The 18834-nt window shown below is 46.3% G+C and overlaps 1 protein-coding gene across 1 annotated transcript in view; it reads left to right on the top strand.

The window, feature by feature from the left end:
- Nucleotides 1-205: 205 nt before the first annotated feature.
- Nucleotides 206-18834, top strand: part of LOC140393459 (immunoglobulin-like and fibronectin type III domain-containing protein 1) — a 93027-nt gene continuing 74398 nt past the window's right edge. The window contains exons 1-5 of the mRNA XM_072479791.1: nt 206-257; nt 376-498; nt 1887-2026; nt 6487-6586; nt 13086-13318. Of these exons, the coding sequence (XP_072335892.1) occupies nt 206-257; nt 376-498; nt 1887-2026; nt 6487-6586; nt 13086-13318 (648 nt within the window). The remainder of the gene's footprint in view (nt 258-375; nt 499-1886; nt 2027-6486; nt 6587-13085; nt 13319-18834) is intronic.

Genomic DNA, 18834 nt, shown 5'->3' on the forward strand with positions numbered 1-18834 from the left:
AAATGGTTAACAGTAACAACAATTTAAAAGTCAACCACATAATATTCCACATATCACACTGACCATTAAACAGCAAGGAAACATTACCATTCCATATTGGTACCAATAAGATTGAAATGAATGAAAATGAGGGTCAATGATATTCTCGCCATTTTTGGGCGAGAAAAGGAACTCACCATCGGGAGTGGGCTGGGTAAATCTCAAAATGGTTTGCGTTCAGAGTGAATCTCGATTTGCCCTCTCCAGTTATTCGCCTGGTGCGCCACGATCCACGCTGGGTGCAACGCAGTTGCTGAATCGTGTCCAAAAAGTGCTAAATATTAGTGTCTCTTCCGCTTTAGCAAAACTATTTTTGTTTTTATTAAAACTCAGTAGGTGTCAAAACAAAGAAATCATCAACTCCAGGAGTCACAATAATAGAGTTCACAGAAAATATCCCACAAGGATATAGCGGACCAGATATTGAACGCAGACCAGTCCCGTTGACCATGCAGGAAGGTAAGGATCTACATCTTTTGCCTCAACTGTGCTATGTTCAAAGGTAACCTTCAGAAAATTGTGCTGCAGATTTCTACTTACCTTGGAATACATTCACACACCCAGTTTTGTGGTGGTGTGATTTAGAGGTCATAACAATTGCAAAACAAAAAGTGAAGATCTGAATTTCTGGGCTTAACCTGACTCCAGAGAAAGATAGACAGGGAATTCTCTGAGGAAGTAATCTAATTTCCGCTTCATTGGATTCTGCACAGAGGATGACAGAGTAGAGAGAGAGAGAGAGAGAGACTAGAGAAGCTAGAGTTGTTCTAATTAAAACAGAGCAAGTTAAGGGGAGATTTATAGAGATGTTAAATTTTATGAGGCGTTCAAAATTATGAAGGAGAAACTGGCAAGATGCTTCATAGCTCGAGGACACAGAGTCAAGATATTTGGCAAAAGATCCAGCAGCGAGATGAGGTCAGGTGAGATTCTGTTCTCATGCAGAGAGTCATTATGATCTGGATTGTGTTGTCTGCAAGGTTGGTGCAAGCAGGTTCAATAGATTTCAAAAGAGAATTTAAGATATGTTTGAAAGGGAAACATTTACAGCACGATGTAGAAAGAGTGGAGGAGTGGGACTAATAATTGTTTTAAAGAGCTGACATAGGCAAGCTGTTGAAGTTGAAATTTCCTGGAGGCCGCTGGATGGACACCATTCTAATTGGTTGCGAGCAGGCAATTGAGCCTGTTAAGAAGTCAATTAAATGGTCTATTCCACAGGTTTTCAGATTTTCCCAGCTTCCACACTGCTAGCTATTAATTACACAGCTCTGACAAAATTCCCTTTCATCTTCAGCTGTCACAAAACCTGGCTGGCATCCTGATATTGTGAATTCCTTACTGGAGACGATATTTTGCCCTATATTTCTATTACACCTTGGCAGCATAAAATCAATGACCAGGAGGTCTGCCACTAGTCACTTTCATAAAATGACCTCATGGCTCCAACAAATGATTACCTTCGCTCTTCGATGTCCAGCTAAACAATAGTGTAACTTGGCATTGTAACAATGTGCCGAATACTGTGATCTCTCAGATATTGTGTCCTCCTCAAGGGCAATTAGAGATGAGCAACAAATGCCAGCCTTGCCAAAGGCACCCATATCCCATAAAGCAATAAATGTAAACTTGCCACTCCATTAGTTCCCCTCCCTTTCAGAAGGAGGAACAAAATGAAGATGAAGCCATCTGTAAGCCACCAAGCCTGTTTGCTTTTATATGTAATGTATGGCAGTCACTGGCATTCAAGGGCTGATGAATTCATTATATACAAACTGTAGTGACACAATTTTTTTCTGGTCTGGGAATGGGCTCATTAACATTTTTGTGTTAACTATTTTTAAAAGGTAAAAGTACTCATTTTAAAGTTGCTGTGCGAGGAAATCCAGAGCCTACTGTAGTCTGGAACTTTAAAGCAGAAGATCTTAGTAACAGTGGCAAATATAGTGTCTACTTCAACAAGACTATGAATGAACATGTTCTGCAGGTATGAACTGTGCACCTAGCTTGCCGTATGCAATATCATTGGTTGAATAAAATATACATTATTTTCTCAGTGTGACCCTTCCTGAAGAATACGTTGAGCAGAAAACAGATATTTCAGTCAGTCTAAAGTCCTGATGATCAACAGTATTCCCTCACATTCATGGATTTCTATTATAGCTGCATATGTAGCTGCTGTGAGTCCCAATCAGTAAAATAATCACCTCTGGAAATGTATTCTGAATCACAAAAACGGTTTGTTGGATGGTGAAGTTCGTACAATCTCAGTCTGTATTTTGGGCCCAAAGAGGGAACCCATCAGCCAGCAAGAGGTGACTAATGTTGTAAACTAGTGAAGTGGGGGGGGGGGGGGGGGTGCTGTCAAAATTGGCCACCTTCCTGAAATATTAAAATGGACATTTAAGGGTCAAATAAGGCTTGTTGTCAAGCCCATTGTCCTGAATACTATGCTGCGCATGCTCTAACACTTTTCCTGTGGGCAACAGGGCAAGAGCAGGAAGCCTGACTTTTAACCTCAAATGGTTCGAAGGCCAGAAGAAAGTGGGGTTGCAAGTTATGGGGAGCCCCCCACCCCCACCCTCCCCTCGACCGAGCAAACTCTTCCTTAACTCCCTCTCTTAAACCCTCCCCGCCCGCCAAATAATAACTGCTGCTTTCTCTTGCCAGTTACAACACTGTACTAGTAATGCATCAAATGCAACCAAATCTATGTCAAACAGATATCTGCGGATGTTCAACTGCTCCACCATTGAATTAACTGCAACTCAGAAGGCAAGGTAGCTCCTACCTGTTTGAAATTTGCCTTTCAACAGAAAATCAAGCTCATTCACAAAGTCTTAACACACTGTTACATTAGAGGTTCCCAGGTAACGGTTTATGCAGCAATTGTCCAGTAGTGCAAACTTCCCCTGGACAAATGCACTGTTCTGGGAATCATCCAACAATGCGATATAAATCACTAACTTCAAATGGTTCTCACAGGTTATACTAATGGTAACTCTGAAAGAATTAAAATAAATAAAAGCACTTCCACATTCAAAGCAATGATTTCAAATGTCCAGACTGATCCCCACACGGGACACCCCCACCCAGATCCCCCACTCACATGGTATTACCTAACGCCAATCCCACCAGACCCAACCAGCAGCTCCTCCCCCCCCATGCGACTCAACCCCATATACCCATTCTGTCCCACACTAAAACGGACCTGACCAGACCTGACACTAACTTCCCCCTCCCTCAACCAAATTTACCTGACCTCCTGACCAGACATGACCGGCTGGACCACCTCTGACATGACCACCACATTATGACTCGACCTGATCTCCACCTCCCATGATCTGTTCTCCCCTCCCCTGACGTCCGTCCCATCCACCCTCCCCAGACGTCTGAATCCAGCCCGCCAACGTTGTCCAACGCCCCGATGTCTGACATCCCCACCCTCAAAGTCAAATCACCACCTGATGTCCTCTCCCTACCAATTGCTGACCCTCCCCCGATATCAAATTTCCCTCCCGCCCATGCTGAAGGCCGTCCCCACTTCTATAAAAGAAGAGGGTGTGTCCTCCTTCGCTCCGCTTCTTTTGGCCTCCGCTCTAGACTCAAGGACCTGCTGCATTGCTTGAATCTTACCCAGCCTGAGTCCGGGAGGCCAGGCTAGGCAGGCATTTAAGAAATTTAGCACTGGAAAGTGCATGTGGAGTGGCAATTGTTACGTACCCATTTTGTGTTATAACTAGATGGGAAGATCCCAAAATGGGCTTGAACCAGATTAGCAAATTTGAATAAGCATTTAAATATGCTCAGTTTGTTTAAAATCGGGCCTCCCATCTTCTGGGATTCTGTGCCATGCCAGGAATCACTATTGGTTTCCATCAATGGAGTCATGATTATTACGCTGGTGGTGGTTGCGGGGGGGGGGGGAGGGGGGTACTGGAAGGTCACTGTGTGGTTGGGGACAGGGTACTATCCCCGACAACCTGTCAGTGCCAGGGTGCCAAGGTGCACTCCCAGAGTGCCAAAGGGGTAAGGCCTGAAACGGGTGTTGCGAAAGAAGGGGGAATGGGGGGCCATGAAAAGGGGGGAATTGAGAGGAGAAAATGACGGGTGGACCATGCGAGGTGGGCAGAATGGGGGGGAGGGGGGTGCTTTTGATGACCTTATTGCAGAGTGTCTCTCACATGGGGGTGGGCCACCGATGCTGTCAATTGTGGGGGGATGTGCCTGATGGGGCTAATAGGGGGTATGTTCTGAAGGAAGACTCTTTGGGAGGGCCCAAATGGCAGCGATCCTTGGGAGGTGGTGGTGCCTGCACTGTTACTTTGAGATCGGGCACCCAATCTCTCTTATGTTGAACTTGCCGGCATTTTTAGGTCCCCCACATCACTTTCCGGCAGCTGTCACCCCATGCTCCAATAAAATGACTGTGTGGGAGAATTGCGATGGGAATCGTGCCGGAACAACCAACTGGTTGTACTGGTTTCCCCACCCGAATAGACACTCAGGGTGGAATTCTCTGCCCGGCTACCTGAATTCCTGCCTGAGGTCAATGGGCCTTTACATGGTTCGGATCCCGCTGGATCTTGCGGTGCATGGGGTGGAAGGATCCAGTCTCAGTCATTTTTAGGAGAACAAGGAAAAAACATTAATTGAATCTGAAAAGTTAGATTACAATACAATCCTTCTTTACTCCCCCTTTATTTTTACAATTGCACAGAGGTTTTAGGATTAACAGGTATTACAAAATACATCTTAATCTACAATCGTCTCATGAACACACAAACTCCCTTTTAAGCATATCAAATGACTGCGTGCACATACAGTTCCCACTCTGAACAAGTGAATGCCTCCTCAGAATCCCCTCCAGATGATTTCCACATGAAAGTTTCCAAACTCCACTCCCCAAAACACGCTTTAAAATTTTTGCTCATAATTATGCTTTCCCTTTGCGGCTTGCATTCTGAAATCCAGACCAGCTTTTCCAAATGTCACTTTTAAACAAAGCTTCCACTCCAATGTTAACAGCGATTCACTTAGCTGAAGGGGGCCAGCAGGGCGCTGGAGTGCTCAGCACAGCTCTGGCTGCCGATACAGGGCCCTGCACTTCCGACCGCGGGTCCACGCATTCGCGCGGCCGCCACCTGTGGCTGCAGCCCCGTGCAACATGGCGGACCCACACAGCAAGCCGGCCCACACAAAATAGGCCCCGCCCCAGATCGCGCACACTCGCCGATCGGTGGCCCCCGATCGGGACCCTGGCTGTCCTGGAGGACCCCCCCACCCCGGTAATGGATCCCCCCACCCCCCACCAGGGCGGCTGTAGCAGCCACCACTCCGAGTGCCCGCCGGGTGGAACCATGTTAGAACCACACGGTGGGAACTCGGCCAGCTGCCGGTGGAGAATCGCCGTGGGGGCCTCTTTCAATGGCCCCCGACCAGTGCCACATCAACCATGCTCGCGTGACTGGTGGCGATTATCCGGTCCGTGGAGAATTGTGGGAAGGTGTCAGACCCAATCGCGGGTCTGACGCCCCATTCTCCGCCCCTGCGCTGAGCGCGATTTCGGCGGGAAGGTGCGGAGAGTCACGGCCTTTAACTCTCAATGCCCATACTGTTTTTAAAATGACATCAAATGTTTCATCTTCCTCTGAAGTCTGCTGTCCCACTTTAAATCTAGTTACTACAGTTGGCTTTTAACTCTTTGTTTACTCTTCCTTGAATTCTTCTGAATAGTACTTGGGCTCTGTTCTCTGAACTTTAGTTGTCTTAAACACTCTTTCTGTCCCAATTCACTGGTTATCTGAACTGTAACTTGTACTTTAGGAAGCCTGCCTCTTTGCAGCTGCCATCCTGTCCAGTCTTTCTACTGGCAGATTTGAGGGATGTGCTGTCCCCGAGATCTTGCCCACAAATTCAGCTGAAATTAAAACTTAGAAGCTTTTATTAACCTTACAATGGCCTTCAGTTGCTAAGAAACTCCCACACCCTTCTGCCTTTTATTTATTCTTCATGACATAGCCCTCTCTAAGCACAATAGACACACAGTTGGAATTTAACTGACCCCTCCCCCACATAGAAACACTTTTATCCAGCATCATTCCAACTATAGGTTTTACACTTCCAGGCACAGAAACATTAAATTAAACCCATTTAAAACTATACTTTAGTTTTAATGTTTACCAGAACAAATATAAATCCCTTAAAACTACCTTTATTTTCTGAGCGCAATTCAACACTGATTACCACTCTGAGGAAATTACGGCTCAGTGCATAACATACAAAGGTAATTCTGTTACCTGAACTATTCTCCTGAGTTATAATCTATGGTTTGAGAACCACTATTCTAAGTTTACACCAAGACCATTTGGATAGGGAATATCCTGCATGGAATATATTTTGTTTTTGAGACATAAATGTATTAATTTATGTTTATTATTATTTAAGATAAAAAAACTGACTACAGATGATGCTGGTTCCTATAACTGCATTGTGTTGAATGAATATGGAGAGGCCAAATGTAAAGTAAATCTCAATATTATAGAAGGTAAGAATCTAGTACAATACCCCTAATGTTTGAAAGTTACCATCTCAGTTAAATACTTAAAATACGCACAAGTATCTTCAATACTTTAAGCTGTGTCCTGTTCAATATATTTACTGCTTTGTGACAATCAATAGAAATACCAGGAATGATTTTCAGCCCGCATTCGCTTTCAGAGAGAATGGAAAATCCTGAGAGAATTGGGAAACGCAATTCTCTCCAGAGAGATTGCATCTCTCGATTTTCCCCGCCCCTTGCTGGTGGTGTCGCACCTCATTTTAATGAATTTTAATAAATTGAAATGTCATTAGGCGGCCTCCCCTCCACATAAACCTGCCCTCACTGAATATTCACACCTTGATGATGTGAGACTGACAACAGGTTTAGAAAGACAAGATTCAGTCGAGGGGATTCCTGCAGGGGTGCAAAGTTAAGTATACCTTTCGGGAGAGAGGGACATGCCTGGGCTGTGCCCTGATACTGCCTCCTGGCACTGCCCCAGCACAGATGCCAACCTGGTAATGCCAATCTATGCCAAGGGGCAGTGCCAGAGGTCATTGCCTGGGTTGGACCCTTGTGGAAGCCCTTTTGGGAGTTCCAGTAATGTATGATTGTGGGGGGGGAGAGCAGGCACTGAGGGTCGAAGGTGTAGGCATGGGGGAGCTTGAAGTGAAGGAGGAATGCCAGCGAAACATCCGCTGTGGTGAGACAGTGGATCACCGATGATTGTCCAATGGGGGAGGGGAGAGCCCCGATGATCATCACTGCTACATGGGGAGCCTCTGATGATTGTTTGTGGCAGGGGGTGGTAGCAGGGGGCTCAACTTCACTGCTGATCAGCGCGCCCTTTAAAGATGGTGCCCTGATCGCTTTGGACCCAGCCTTGCTCACTCTATTAGGCCTCATCCCACCAGACTGAGGGTATAAAATACATCCACTCATTTTATTTATCCAGAGAGACTCAATCTCAGCAGAGAAAACTGGTCTGTGCAGAGCTTCACACCGATTTTCATTCTGAGCCTGACACTTTGAAAAAATATGATTGGATTCCACCTACCATAAGAGTTCTCAGAAATGACCTAACAAGCCATTCATTCAAGGATATATAGGGATGGACAACAAATGCTGGTCCAGCCAGAGCCACCCACATCCCATGAATGAATGAATAAAAAGAAGTTATTAAATGAGGGGACGATGATATACAATGGGAAATATAACCCAACTGGTGAACCTAACTTGTGTATTGATGTCCTTCAGGCGAGAAACGCATTGTCCTTACTGGATCTAGTCTACATTTGGCTCCAATCCCACACCAATTTGGTTGACTTCTCCTACTCTCTGAAGTGGCGTATCAAGCCACTTCAGTCGCCCATCAAACCCTAGTTGTAACTAGGGATTGGCAATAGATGTCAGCCTTGCCAGCAATGCTGACAACCCAAGAATGCATGTAAACAAAAGATTAAGGAAACCAGTATCAATGAGAAGTCTTACAACACCAGGTTAAAGTCCAACAGGTTTGTTTCGAATCACCACATTTTGGAGCGCAGCTCCTTCCTCAGGTGAGTGAAGGAGTGAAGGAGCTGTGCTCTGAAAGCTAGTGATTCGAAACAAACATGATAGACTTTAACCTGGTGTATAAGGCTTCTTACTGTACCCACCCCAGTCCAATGCCAGTACCCACCCCAGTCCAATGCAACTTTTCTGGAGGAAACATGAGGGAGAGAAAGAGCAGCTTCTTTCCTCTAAGCATCTAGGGCTCCAACTGTCCTTCCCCCGGCTCTCTGCAAATCATCCCATTCAGAGGATCCAATAACTGGCTATTACTGGGCAGAATATGGCCTTTTGGCCAATTCATTGGCCACCAGCCAACCAATCAAAACGAATCACCTGATGCCGAAAAATCTGAGCTCCACTGTCTGAAAGACAGCAGTGTTTTCTCTGGAATTTCTGAATTCCCCCCTACCCCTGCTTGACTTAAAGATATATGTCTGTTAAGTATCCATGGTTCAAAAGGATGACAGCACAAATAAAGAAAGGGGAAAAAAGGGAATCAACAAGGGCCCTTACAGTAGACAGGATAAATATGTCCGATTTTGGAATTAATTCAATCACTCATGATAAGCACAGTTGGAAGTTTGTCATGGTTATTTTTAACCGAACCTACAACTGTTCTGTTTTGCAGGTTAATTTCAATACTGCTTCCTACACAAATGCATTCCTGAAATGTAAAGGGCGGGATTCTGACCTCACTGGGTCAGAGAATCGCCGGGGGCGACGTGAATCCCGCCCCCGCCAGCTGCCGAATTCTACTGCTCCGGGGATTTTGCAGGCGCAGGAATTGGCCGCGCCGGTCCCCCCGGCGATTCTCCGGCCCGTGATGGGCTGAGTGGCTGCCCGTTTTTTTTTGCCGGTCCCGCCGGCATAAATTAGAGTAGGTACTTACCGGCGGGACCTGGTGGCGCGGGCGGCCTCCTGGGTCCTCGGGGGGTAGCAGGGGGATTTGACCCCGGGGGGTGCCTCCACGGTGGCCTGGCCCGCGATCGGGACCCACCGATCCGCGGGTGAGCCTGTGCCGTGGAGGCACTCTATTGTTCCGCGTCGGCCGCTGTGGTCCTCCATGATGGCCAACACGGAGATATACCCCCCTGCGCATGCGCTGGGATGACGCCAGCACATGCTGGCGCTTCTGCTCATGTGCCAACTCGCGCCGGATGACGGGGGCCCTTCAGCGCCGAGATTGGCGCGGCGCCAAGCCCCTTCCCCGCCGGCCGGCGAGGCGCAAACCACTCCGGGGCCAGCCTAGCCCCTGAAGGTGCGGATGATTCCGCACCTTTGGGGCAGCCCGATGCCAGAGTGGTTCACGGCACTACTCGGCGCCGGGACCCCCCGCCCCGCCGCGTAGGGGAGAATTCTGCCCAAAATGTTCCAGCAACTGTTTGAAATTTCCATCTGATTTTAGTCAATATACCAGCTGAGGGATGAAACGTAGCACATTTGTACTTTTGTTACATTTCACTAGTAAAGACATTCAGTCCTTCTCATATCTTGAACATACATCATTTAAAGCTTAGGGTAAATACAATTAAAAATCAATATGGGCATCACGATGTGATTGCTAACTCTGATTAAAAAAACACACCCCTGATGCAAAACTCTTACTTTGAACTGTAGAAACCATAATAAGGCCCTTACATTATTTGAAGCAATGAAATGTACATAAATTGAAGTGTTAGGTGTTGTGACTATTGCTGGCACTAGTGATAGTTAAAATAGTACCTTGATTTATTCACTTGGGCCTAAATACTCGAATCTGGGACCGTGATGTTTTTACACATAGAAATTTGTGAAGCTCACCAATGAAGTTACCTTATACTGCTGGTCATGGCTGATTCTCTGTTTGGAAAATAAATCCCTGTCGTCAGCAAGATTCGTAGAAAAGGCAGAATGAGTATAAGACTGGATTGCTGCTTGCCGCCAAAATAACATTTTCACAAAAGCAAATGCTCTCTTTGTCTGATGACTTGGGTAAATTGGAAAGTAGGTTATTATTTCAAATGAATTATTTCAATAACTGTTACCAGTTTAGCCCAGCAAAGGAAAGAAACCTCCCAGTAATATATCTTTGTATATTCCCACATACAGAAAACCCCTGCTTTATCCATCGACAGCATTAATCTTATATTGTTCATGAGTGCAGAGTACAAAACTACTTTTATTTCCTTTGCCTTAAAATTTCTGAATTTCAACTAATGTGTTTCTCTTTTTGTTTGCCACTGATATTTTCGGAATTAGATGCATACAAGAAGAAATTTAAAAAACCTGGAGAAGTAGAAGGTGAGCACGCATATTTAATTATAAAGGAAAAATTCTCAACTACACTTAACAGATGAAGCAATTTTGGTGTGTGTCCTTCAATAGAACATTTTGGCTTTGATGGGGAGACAAGTGGCTGGTTTTGGAATATTACTGTATACAGTGATAGGATAATCTGGCGGCAGAACTATATTTTCCTACGAGGCAAAGAAAGCAATGCTGAGGTAGCAAATTTAGATTAAACAAAGCTGGAAGCTGGAAAAATTAGCCTTGTGTATATGGACATACAGATATATATTCCATTCAAATTCTCTTCCCGCTCCTAATGGTGCACTAAGGCAGATTTTTGTCTGTTTCCATAGCTAGTAATTCCGGGGACAGGTCATTAGTCTATCGCCGGGCTTTTATAACTTGAAGGGACTCCACTCTACATCAAGCATTGCTGGCCATGTGTCTCGCCTCTCTTAGCACCCACCATTTGTGTGTTGGAAGTATTGACAGGTTGACACACTCGACGTGTTGGCTGCGTTATGAACGCACCTTCCTTGGTTATCAGCTCATGGGTGGAACTCAAACCAGGAGCTTCTGGCTCAGAGGCAGGGACGCTACCCATTGCACTACAACACCTTTGTTTTAGATACATGACATACCTAATATGGGGGCGGCATGGTAGCACAGTGGTTAGCACAGTTGCTTCACAGCTCTAGGGTCCCAAGTTCGATTCCCAGCTTGGGTCACTGTCTATGCGGAATCTGCACATTCTCCCTGTGTCTGCGTGGATTTCCTCCGGGTGCTCCGGTTTCCTCCCACAGTCCAAAGATGTGCAGGTTAGGTGGATTGGCCATGATAAATTGCCCTTAGTGTCCAAAAAGGTGAGATGAGGTTACTGGGTTATGGGGATAGGATGGAGGCGTGGGCTTAAGTAGGGTGCTCTTTCAAACAGCCGGTGCAGACTCGATGGGCCGAATGGTCTCCTTCTGCACTGTAAATTCTATGAATAATTCAAAGACCCACTATTAAACGCATTGTGACCATTGTGTTCTATTCTCTGCAGCGAAAAGTACAGATCCTGTGGATTTTCGGAAGATGTTGAAAAGGTGGTATGCATTTTAAGCATTAAGTAGTCAGTTGAAAAAATATTCGATTCTGAGACACTTATGGTTAAAATGAAAAAGGACAGCCTTGTATTTATATTAGAACTTTTCCTGACCACTGAATGTCCAAAAACACTTTACAAAGCCATGGAATATTTTTGAAGTGTAGTCTCTGTTGCACTGTGGGAAACATGGCAGCTAATTTGCACACAGCAATCTCTGACAAACAACAATGTGATAATGAGCAAGTAATCTAAATAATTGTGATGTTGATTGAGGGATAAATATTGGCCGACACACCGGGGATAACATCCCTGTGCTTCTTCAAAATAATGTCATGGGATCTCTTACCTCCACCTGAGCATGAGGACAGGTCTTGGTAAATGACATGCTACATGACGCAAGCAATTAGAATTTGCACTTTGAACAACTGAGAGGAACAGCAGGGCCAAAATTGAACAAAGATCCCACAGTGCACTGGAAAATAATAGAGGCTGTGAATTGATGCTAAGATTGTTTGCACCTGCCCTTTGTCCTCCTCTCTTACCATGGATTTACTATTGTAATGAAAGAAGTGAGTGGAGAGCCATTTGCTCGTTCTGTGGCACAATAGATCAATATTGCAAGATGCCTCGAAGGAGGTAAGACAGGCATCAGGGTTCAGTTGACAGTTCCTGTCACTGATTAAGCCAGCTTTATGCTTCATGGTTCCTAGCAATAGATTGCACAACTCCGTTTCTGACTCTTTGTTGACCCAAACACTCAACCAGGGAGATGGAGGAGTGCCTGCAGGTGTAGTTGCTATAATTTTGGCGAGTATGGCTGAGTACATTTTGTTGGCACGACATATTGTATGCAGTGCCAGTGAATGCATGAATTCAGGTATTGCCATGTATTATTATTTCTGGCAGTGGCTTTGCCTTCCCAGCTTCCTATGGGAATAGCAGCACTATTTCTGTACAAAAATGCAGATTGTCTACCTCTGTCTGCAGCTAGACAGAGGTACAAGAACTGATGAATGAACATGGAGCACCCCTGCTGCAGTGTGGCCTGGATAATTTGTTCTGTTGTTTCTCCTCCTCTCTCAACAAGCCCAGGAACCCCAGGAGAACTGAGAAATAGGTTGCTCGTTCTCGTTGACTTTCGGGTTCCATTGCGAAGGTAATCACCTCAAAGGCCCATTTGAATCGAACACTTGTAAGCTTCTTTCCACGATGGCTAACTGCAGGCTAACAAATGTGACCAAAATCACACAAGGCTGCAAAAAGATTGATGTAGTGACCACTTGCACTGATATAGATAATGGTCCTTGTTAACCTATGCTGGAGACCTTAACCCTGATGTCAGCTGAACTCCTCAATAACCTCTAAGGGGAGGTACATTCTCCCGAGGTAAGGACTTCTAGATCGCTTTCTTTTGTGGGTCAGATCCTTTTTTCTTCTCAAAATCGATCAAAATATTGACAATTATTCAAAGGACAATCAAGGCCTAGACCTTTATGAACTGAAAAACATGGACAGAGAACTCAAACTATTGTTTGCTGATTTGGTAAATGCATTAAATATTTGTATGTTGTGTGCCTCACATTTTTATAGAGAAAATTAAAATGAATTTATTAAATCCATTCCCTCATGACAAATCATGCAGTGTTCCTTCACCCGGAAAGAAAGAAGAAAAGTATCGAAGTGAAAATGTCTGGGATATTCTAATGCATGCTGACAAGAAAGACTATGAAAAGATTTGCATGGAGCATGGCCTCACTGATTTCCGAGGCATGTTGACAAAACTGACGCAGATGAAAAAGGAAAGAGAGGAAAAGCAAGCAATGGTAACGTACAGTTGTTACAGCTGGTGGCCAATTCTACAAATTAGTTCAATTTAGATCATTCCCTGATACTACCTTGGAGTAAAACAAATATGCCACAATAATGTAACAAACATGAGTTTTATGATGTTGTGTGTTGACACTAAGGGCGGGATTCTCCATTGTTAGTCCGCCTCCATACCGCTGCGAGTGAGGAGGGAGAATTTAGCACTCGGTTAAATCTCCATGTACTGCAGCGGGACCGCAAAATCCCACAAATTTAGGGTAAAATTAGAACATTAGAACATTAGAACATTACAGCGCAGTACAGGCCCTTCGGCCCTCGATGTTGCACCGACCTGTGAAACCACTCTAAAGCCCCATCTACACTATTCCCTTATTGTCCATATGTCTATCCAATGACCATTTGAATGTCCTTAGTGTTGGCGAGTCCACTACTGTTGCAGGCTGCAGGCAGGGCATTCCACGCCCTTACTACTCTCTGAGTAAAGAACCTACCTCTGACATCTATCTTATATCGATCTCCCTTCAATTTAAAAGTATGTCCCCTCGTGCTAGACATCACCATCCGAGGAAAAAGGCTCTCGCTGTCCACCCTATCCAATCCTCTGATCATCTTGTATGCCTCAATTAAGTCACCTCTTAACCTTCTTCTCTCTAACGAAAACAGCCTCAAGTCCCTCAGCCTTTCCTCATAAGATCGTCTCTCCATACCAGGCAACATTCTGGTAAATCTCCTCTGCACCCTTTCCAATGCTTCCACATCCTTCCTATAATGCGGCGACCAGAATTGCACGCAATACTCCAAATGCGGCCGCACCAGAGTGTTGTAGAGCTGCAACATGACCTCATGGCTCCGAAACTCAATCCCTCTACCAATAAAGGCTAACACACCGTACGCTTTCTTAACAACCCTCTCAACCTGGGTGGCAACTTTCAGGGATCTATGTACATGGACACTGAAAAATCTCTGCTCATCCACACTGCCAAGAATCTTACCTTTAGCTCAGTACTCAGTCTTCCTGTTATTCCTTCCAAAATGAATCACCTCACACTTTTCTGCATTAAACTCCATTTGCCACCTCTCAGCCCAGTGCTGCAGCTTATCTATGTCCCTCTGTAACTTGTAACATCCTTCCGCACTATCCACAACTCCACCGACTTTAGTGTCATCTGCAAATTTACTCACCCATCCTTCTACGCCCTCCTCCAGGTCATTTATAAAAATGACAAACAGCAGTGGCCCCAAAACAGATCCTTGTGGTACACCACTAGTAACTGGACTCCAGTCTGAACATTTCCCATGAACCACCACCCTTTGTCTTCTTCCAGCTAGCCAATTTCTGATCCAAACTGCTAAATCACCCTGAATCCCATGCCTCTGTATTTTCTGCAGTAGCCTACCATGGGGAACCTTATAAACGCTTTGCTGAAATCCATATACACCACATCAACTGCTTTACCCTCATCCACCTGTTTGGTCACCTTCTCAAAGAACTCTATAAGGTTTGTGAAGCACGACCTACCCTTCACAAACCCGTGTTGACTATGTCTAATCAAATTATTCCTTTCCAGATGATTATACATCCTATCTCTTATAAACCTTTCCAAGATTTTTCCCACAACAGAGGTAAGGCTCACTGGTCTATAGTTACCGGGGTTATCTCTACTCCCCTTCTTGAACAAGGGGACAACATTTTCTATCCTCCAGTCTTCTGGCACTATTCCTGTAGACAAAGATGACTTAAAGATCAAGGCCAAAGGCTCAGCAATCTCCTCCCGATCTTCCCAGAGAATCCTAGGATAAATCCCATCCGGCCCAGGGGACTTATCTATTTTCACACTTTCCAGAATTGCTAACACCTCCTCCTTATGAACCTCAAGCCCTTCTAGTCTAGTAGCCTGAATCTCAGAATTCTCCTCGACAACATTGTCTTTTTCCTGTGTGAATACTGACGAAAAATATTCATTTAGCACCTCTCCTATCTCATCGGACTCCAAGCACAACTTCCCACTACTGTCCTAGACTGGCCCTACTCTTACCCTAGTCATTCTTTTATTCCTGACATATCTATAGAAAGCTTTAGGGTTATCCTTGATCCTATCTGCCAAAGACTTCTCATGTCCCCTCCTGGCTCTTCTTAGCTCTCTCTTTAGGTCCTTCCTAGCTAACTTGTAACTCTCGAGTGCCCTAACTGAACCTTCATATCTCATCTTTACATAAGTCTCCTTCTTCCTCTTGACAAGTGTTTCGACTGCTTTAGTAAACCACGGTTCCCTCACTCGACCACTTCCTCCCTGCCTGACAGGTACATACTTACCAAGGACACGCAGTAGCTGTTCCTTGAACAAGCTCCACATTTCCATTGTGCCCATCCCCTGCAGTTTTCCTCTCCATCCGATGTATCCTAAGTCTTGCCTCATCGCATCATAATTGCCTTTCCCCCAGATATAACTCTTGCCCTACGGTATATACCTATCCCTTTCCATCACTAAAGTAAACGTAATTGAATTGTGGTCACTATCACCAAAGTGCTCACCTACCTCCAAATCTAACACCTGTCCTGGTTCATTACCCAGTATCAAATCCAATATGGCTTTGCCTCTCGTTGGCCTATCTACATACTGTGTCAGGAAACCCTCCTGCACACATTGGACAAAAACGGACCCATCTAATATACTTGAACTATAGTGTTTCCAGTCAATATTTGGAAAGTTAAAGTCCCCCATAACAACTACCCTATTGCTTTCTCTCCTATCCAGAATCAGCAATCCTCTCCTCTACATCTCTGGAACTTTTCGGAGGCCTATAGAAAACCCCTAACAGGGTGACCTCTCCTTTCCTGTTTCTAACCTCAGCCCATACTACCTCAGTAGATGAGTCCTCATCAAACGTCCTTTCTGCCACCGTAATACTGTCCTTGACTAACAATGCCACCCCTCCCCCTCTTTTACCACCTTCCCTGAGCTTACTGAAATATCTAAATCCTGGCACCTGCAACAATCATTCCTTTCCCTGCTCTATCCATGTCTCCGAAATGGCCACAACATCGAAGTCCCAGGTACCAACCCATGCCGCAAGTTCACCCACCTTATTCCGGATGCTCCTGGCATTGAAGAAGACACACTTTAAACCACCTTCCTGCCTGCCGGTACACTCCTGCAACTTTGAAACCTTACTCATTACCTCACTATGGAGGAATGACGGTAGCCATGTGATCCATTCTAAATTCTGCTGACAATAAATCTGATAGCTTGATGGATAATGGTTAAAGGGTTATTTTAGTGGGAAAAAGATACAAAAGGCGCTGTCCACCGGCCGCGTTGCGCACTCCGTCGAGCGAGGTGCAGCCAGTGAATCCTGGGAGAGGCCTCTTGTGGGCTTCCTGGCAGCCTTCACGCCTCGGGGCATCCACCCAAGTTGCATGAGGTGTTGGAATCTGAAGTACTCCAAAAGGGTGGTGAAGTGTTGGGAACTCTGATACACAGACGAACCAACACGGTTGCGAATGGTACAACGCAGTTTTATTTCAATGAACTATAAACATAGTAAACTCTGGTATTCAGCACCTGGTTAACCTCTGAGTGGCTGGCAATGAGGTCTGTGCCCTGAGCTCTCCCCTGCTCGAGTGCCCAGGACGTGTCGTGTTCCCTGCTTTGTACTGTGTATGCTCTTGTCCGTGATCGGCTGTCGTGTTTTGTGTGTTGATTGGTCCGTTGATCTGTCCATCATTATGTGTGTGCTGTGATGTTCATCTGAATATCATGACAGGTGGGACGAAACGACATGTGCCAATGTCGATTGAAAAGCGGCATAGGCAAACGTACCCAATATCGAGCGGCCACGAGAGACCTACTGGTCTCCCCAGTGAGGCCACAGCCGGGCACCGTTCAGCAGTGGTCCACACAAACGTAGCCCAGGCAGAACGACACCCGGTGGGTCTCCCTGGCCATCGGAGACCCCTGGGTGGTCAGGGTCAGTGCAGATTGGCTCCCTGGTCCTCCCCCAGGAATGAAGACACCTTGGCACTGCCCAGCTGGCACCTTGGCACTGCCAGCCTGGCACTGCCAAGATGTCCAGCTGACACTGCCCATCTGGCAAGAGCACTGCCCGAGTACTAGGCTGGCAGTACAAGGGTGCCTGGTGACAATGTCAAGGCTTAGGGGCTGAGGGGGGTCATGCCCATAAAAGGGGGGATGGAGGGAGGCACGTGGGGGAGGGGGGGTGCATGGCAGGTAAGTAAGGCCCTTTGGGATGTTGGGGGCTGAATGGTGGGGGGCCTGAAAGCGGGGGCCTGTAAGGGGACATGGGTTGGCGTGAAGAAGAGGGACGCCAGGGTCCCCATAGCGGGTGTCCTCACTTGGGGCATGTGGGCTCATGCCCATGTGTGTGGGGGATGACATTTCCCATGGGTAGGGGGTTTGGGGGACCCACAAGCTCAAATAGAGATCCGGGCACCCTTTCAAAATGGCAAGTCCGATCTCTGAGTTCAGCTCCCCAGTGCTCAAATAAATTCCAAGTGTGGGCTGAACTGGTGAGAAATTCCCAGAGCCCAAAGAAGTGACTAAGGGCGTGATCCAATGCAACACTGTGCCGGAAAAGCAGTTTATCGCAGTGTAACATGGCCATTGAAAGCCAGGAGACCCCGCTCAAGGGATCTACTTGGCTCACCATGCATCGCGAGATTCAACATAATCTCGCAAGATGTTGCGATGTGAATCCCACCCACAATGGGTGGGATCGCTTTTTGGAAAATGTTCATGTTAGAGTGAGGCAGTATGTGCTGATTCTCGAGGTACCTGAGGCTTTGTGATTCAAACCCTTCACCTCAGAGAGCTCGGGCGAACACTGCTTAGCACTGGTCCCCACAAACGAGGACCAGATGGAACGGCACTTATGGGGGTCTCCCAGGGAATTGGATACCCCCAGCTGGATGCCCTTGGGACAGGGCGGTGCCCTGGCACTGCTGCTGCCACCTTGGCACCCTGGCCGTGCCAGCCTGGCACCTTGGCAGTGTTACCTGGGTGCCAGCCTGGCATTGCCAAGGTGGCACTGCCAGCTAGCATGTTCACTGCCAGAGCAGCAGGTTGGCAATACCAAGCACGGTAGCACATAGGTTAGCACAGTTGCTTCACAGCTCCAGGGTCCAGGGTCCCAGGTTCGATTCACGGTTTAGGTCACTGTCTGTGTGGAGTCTGCACGTTCTCCCCTTGTCTATGTAGGTTTCCTCCAGGTGCTCTGATTTCCTCCCACAGTCCAAAGATGTGCAGGTTAGATGGATTGGCCATGCTAAATTTCCCTTAGGATCCAAAAGTTTGGGTTATGAGGTTAATGGGATAGGTGGTGGTGTTGGCATAGGTAGGGTACTCTTTCCAAGGGCTGGTGCAGTCTCGATGGGCCGAATGGCCTCCTTCTGCACTGTAAACTATATGATATGGTGTGATGATTTTGTTGTGCGCAATCGGTTGTCTAGTGTGTGTGTTGGGGGGAGGGGAGGAGGCCGAGGACCCTCCCATTG

Source organism: Scyliorhinus torazame, chromosome 17, assembly GCF_047496885.1.
Source record: "Scyliorhinus torazame isolate Kashiwa2021f chromosome 17, sScyTor2.1, whole genome shotgun sequence".
Classification (NCBI taxonomy): domain Eukaryota; kingdom Metazoa; phylum Chordata; class Chondrichthyes; order Carcharhiniformes; family Scyliorhinidae; genus Scyliorhinus; species Scyliorhinus torazame.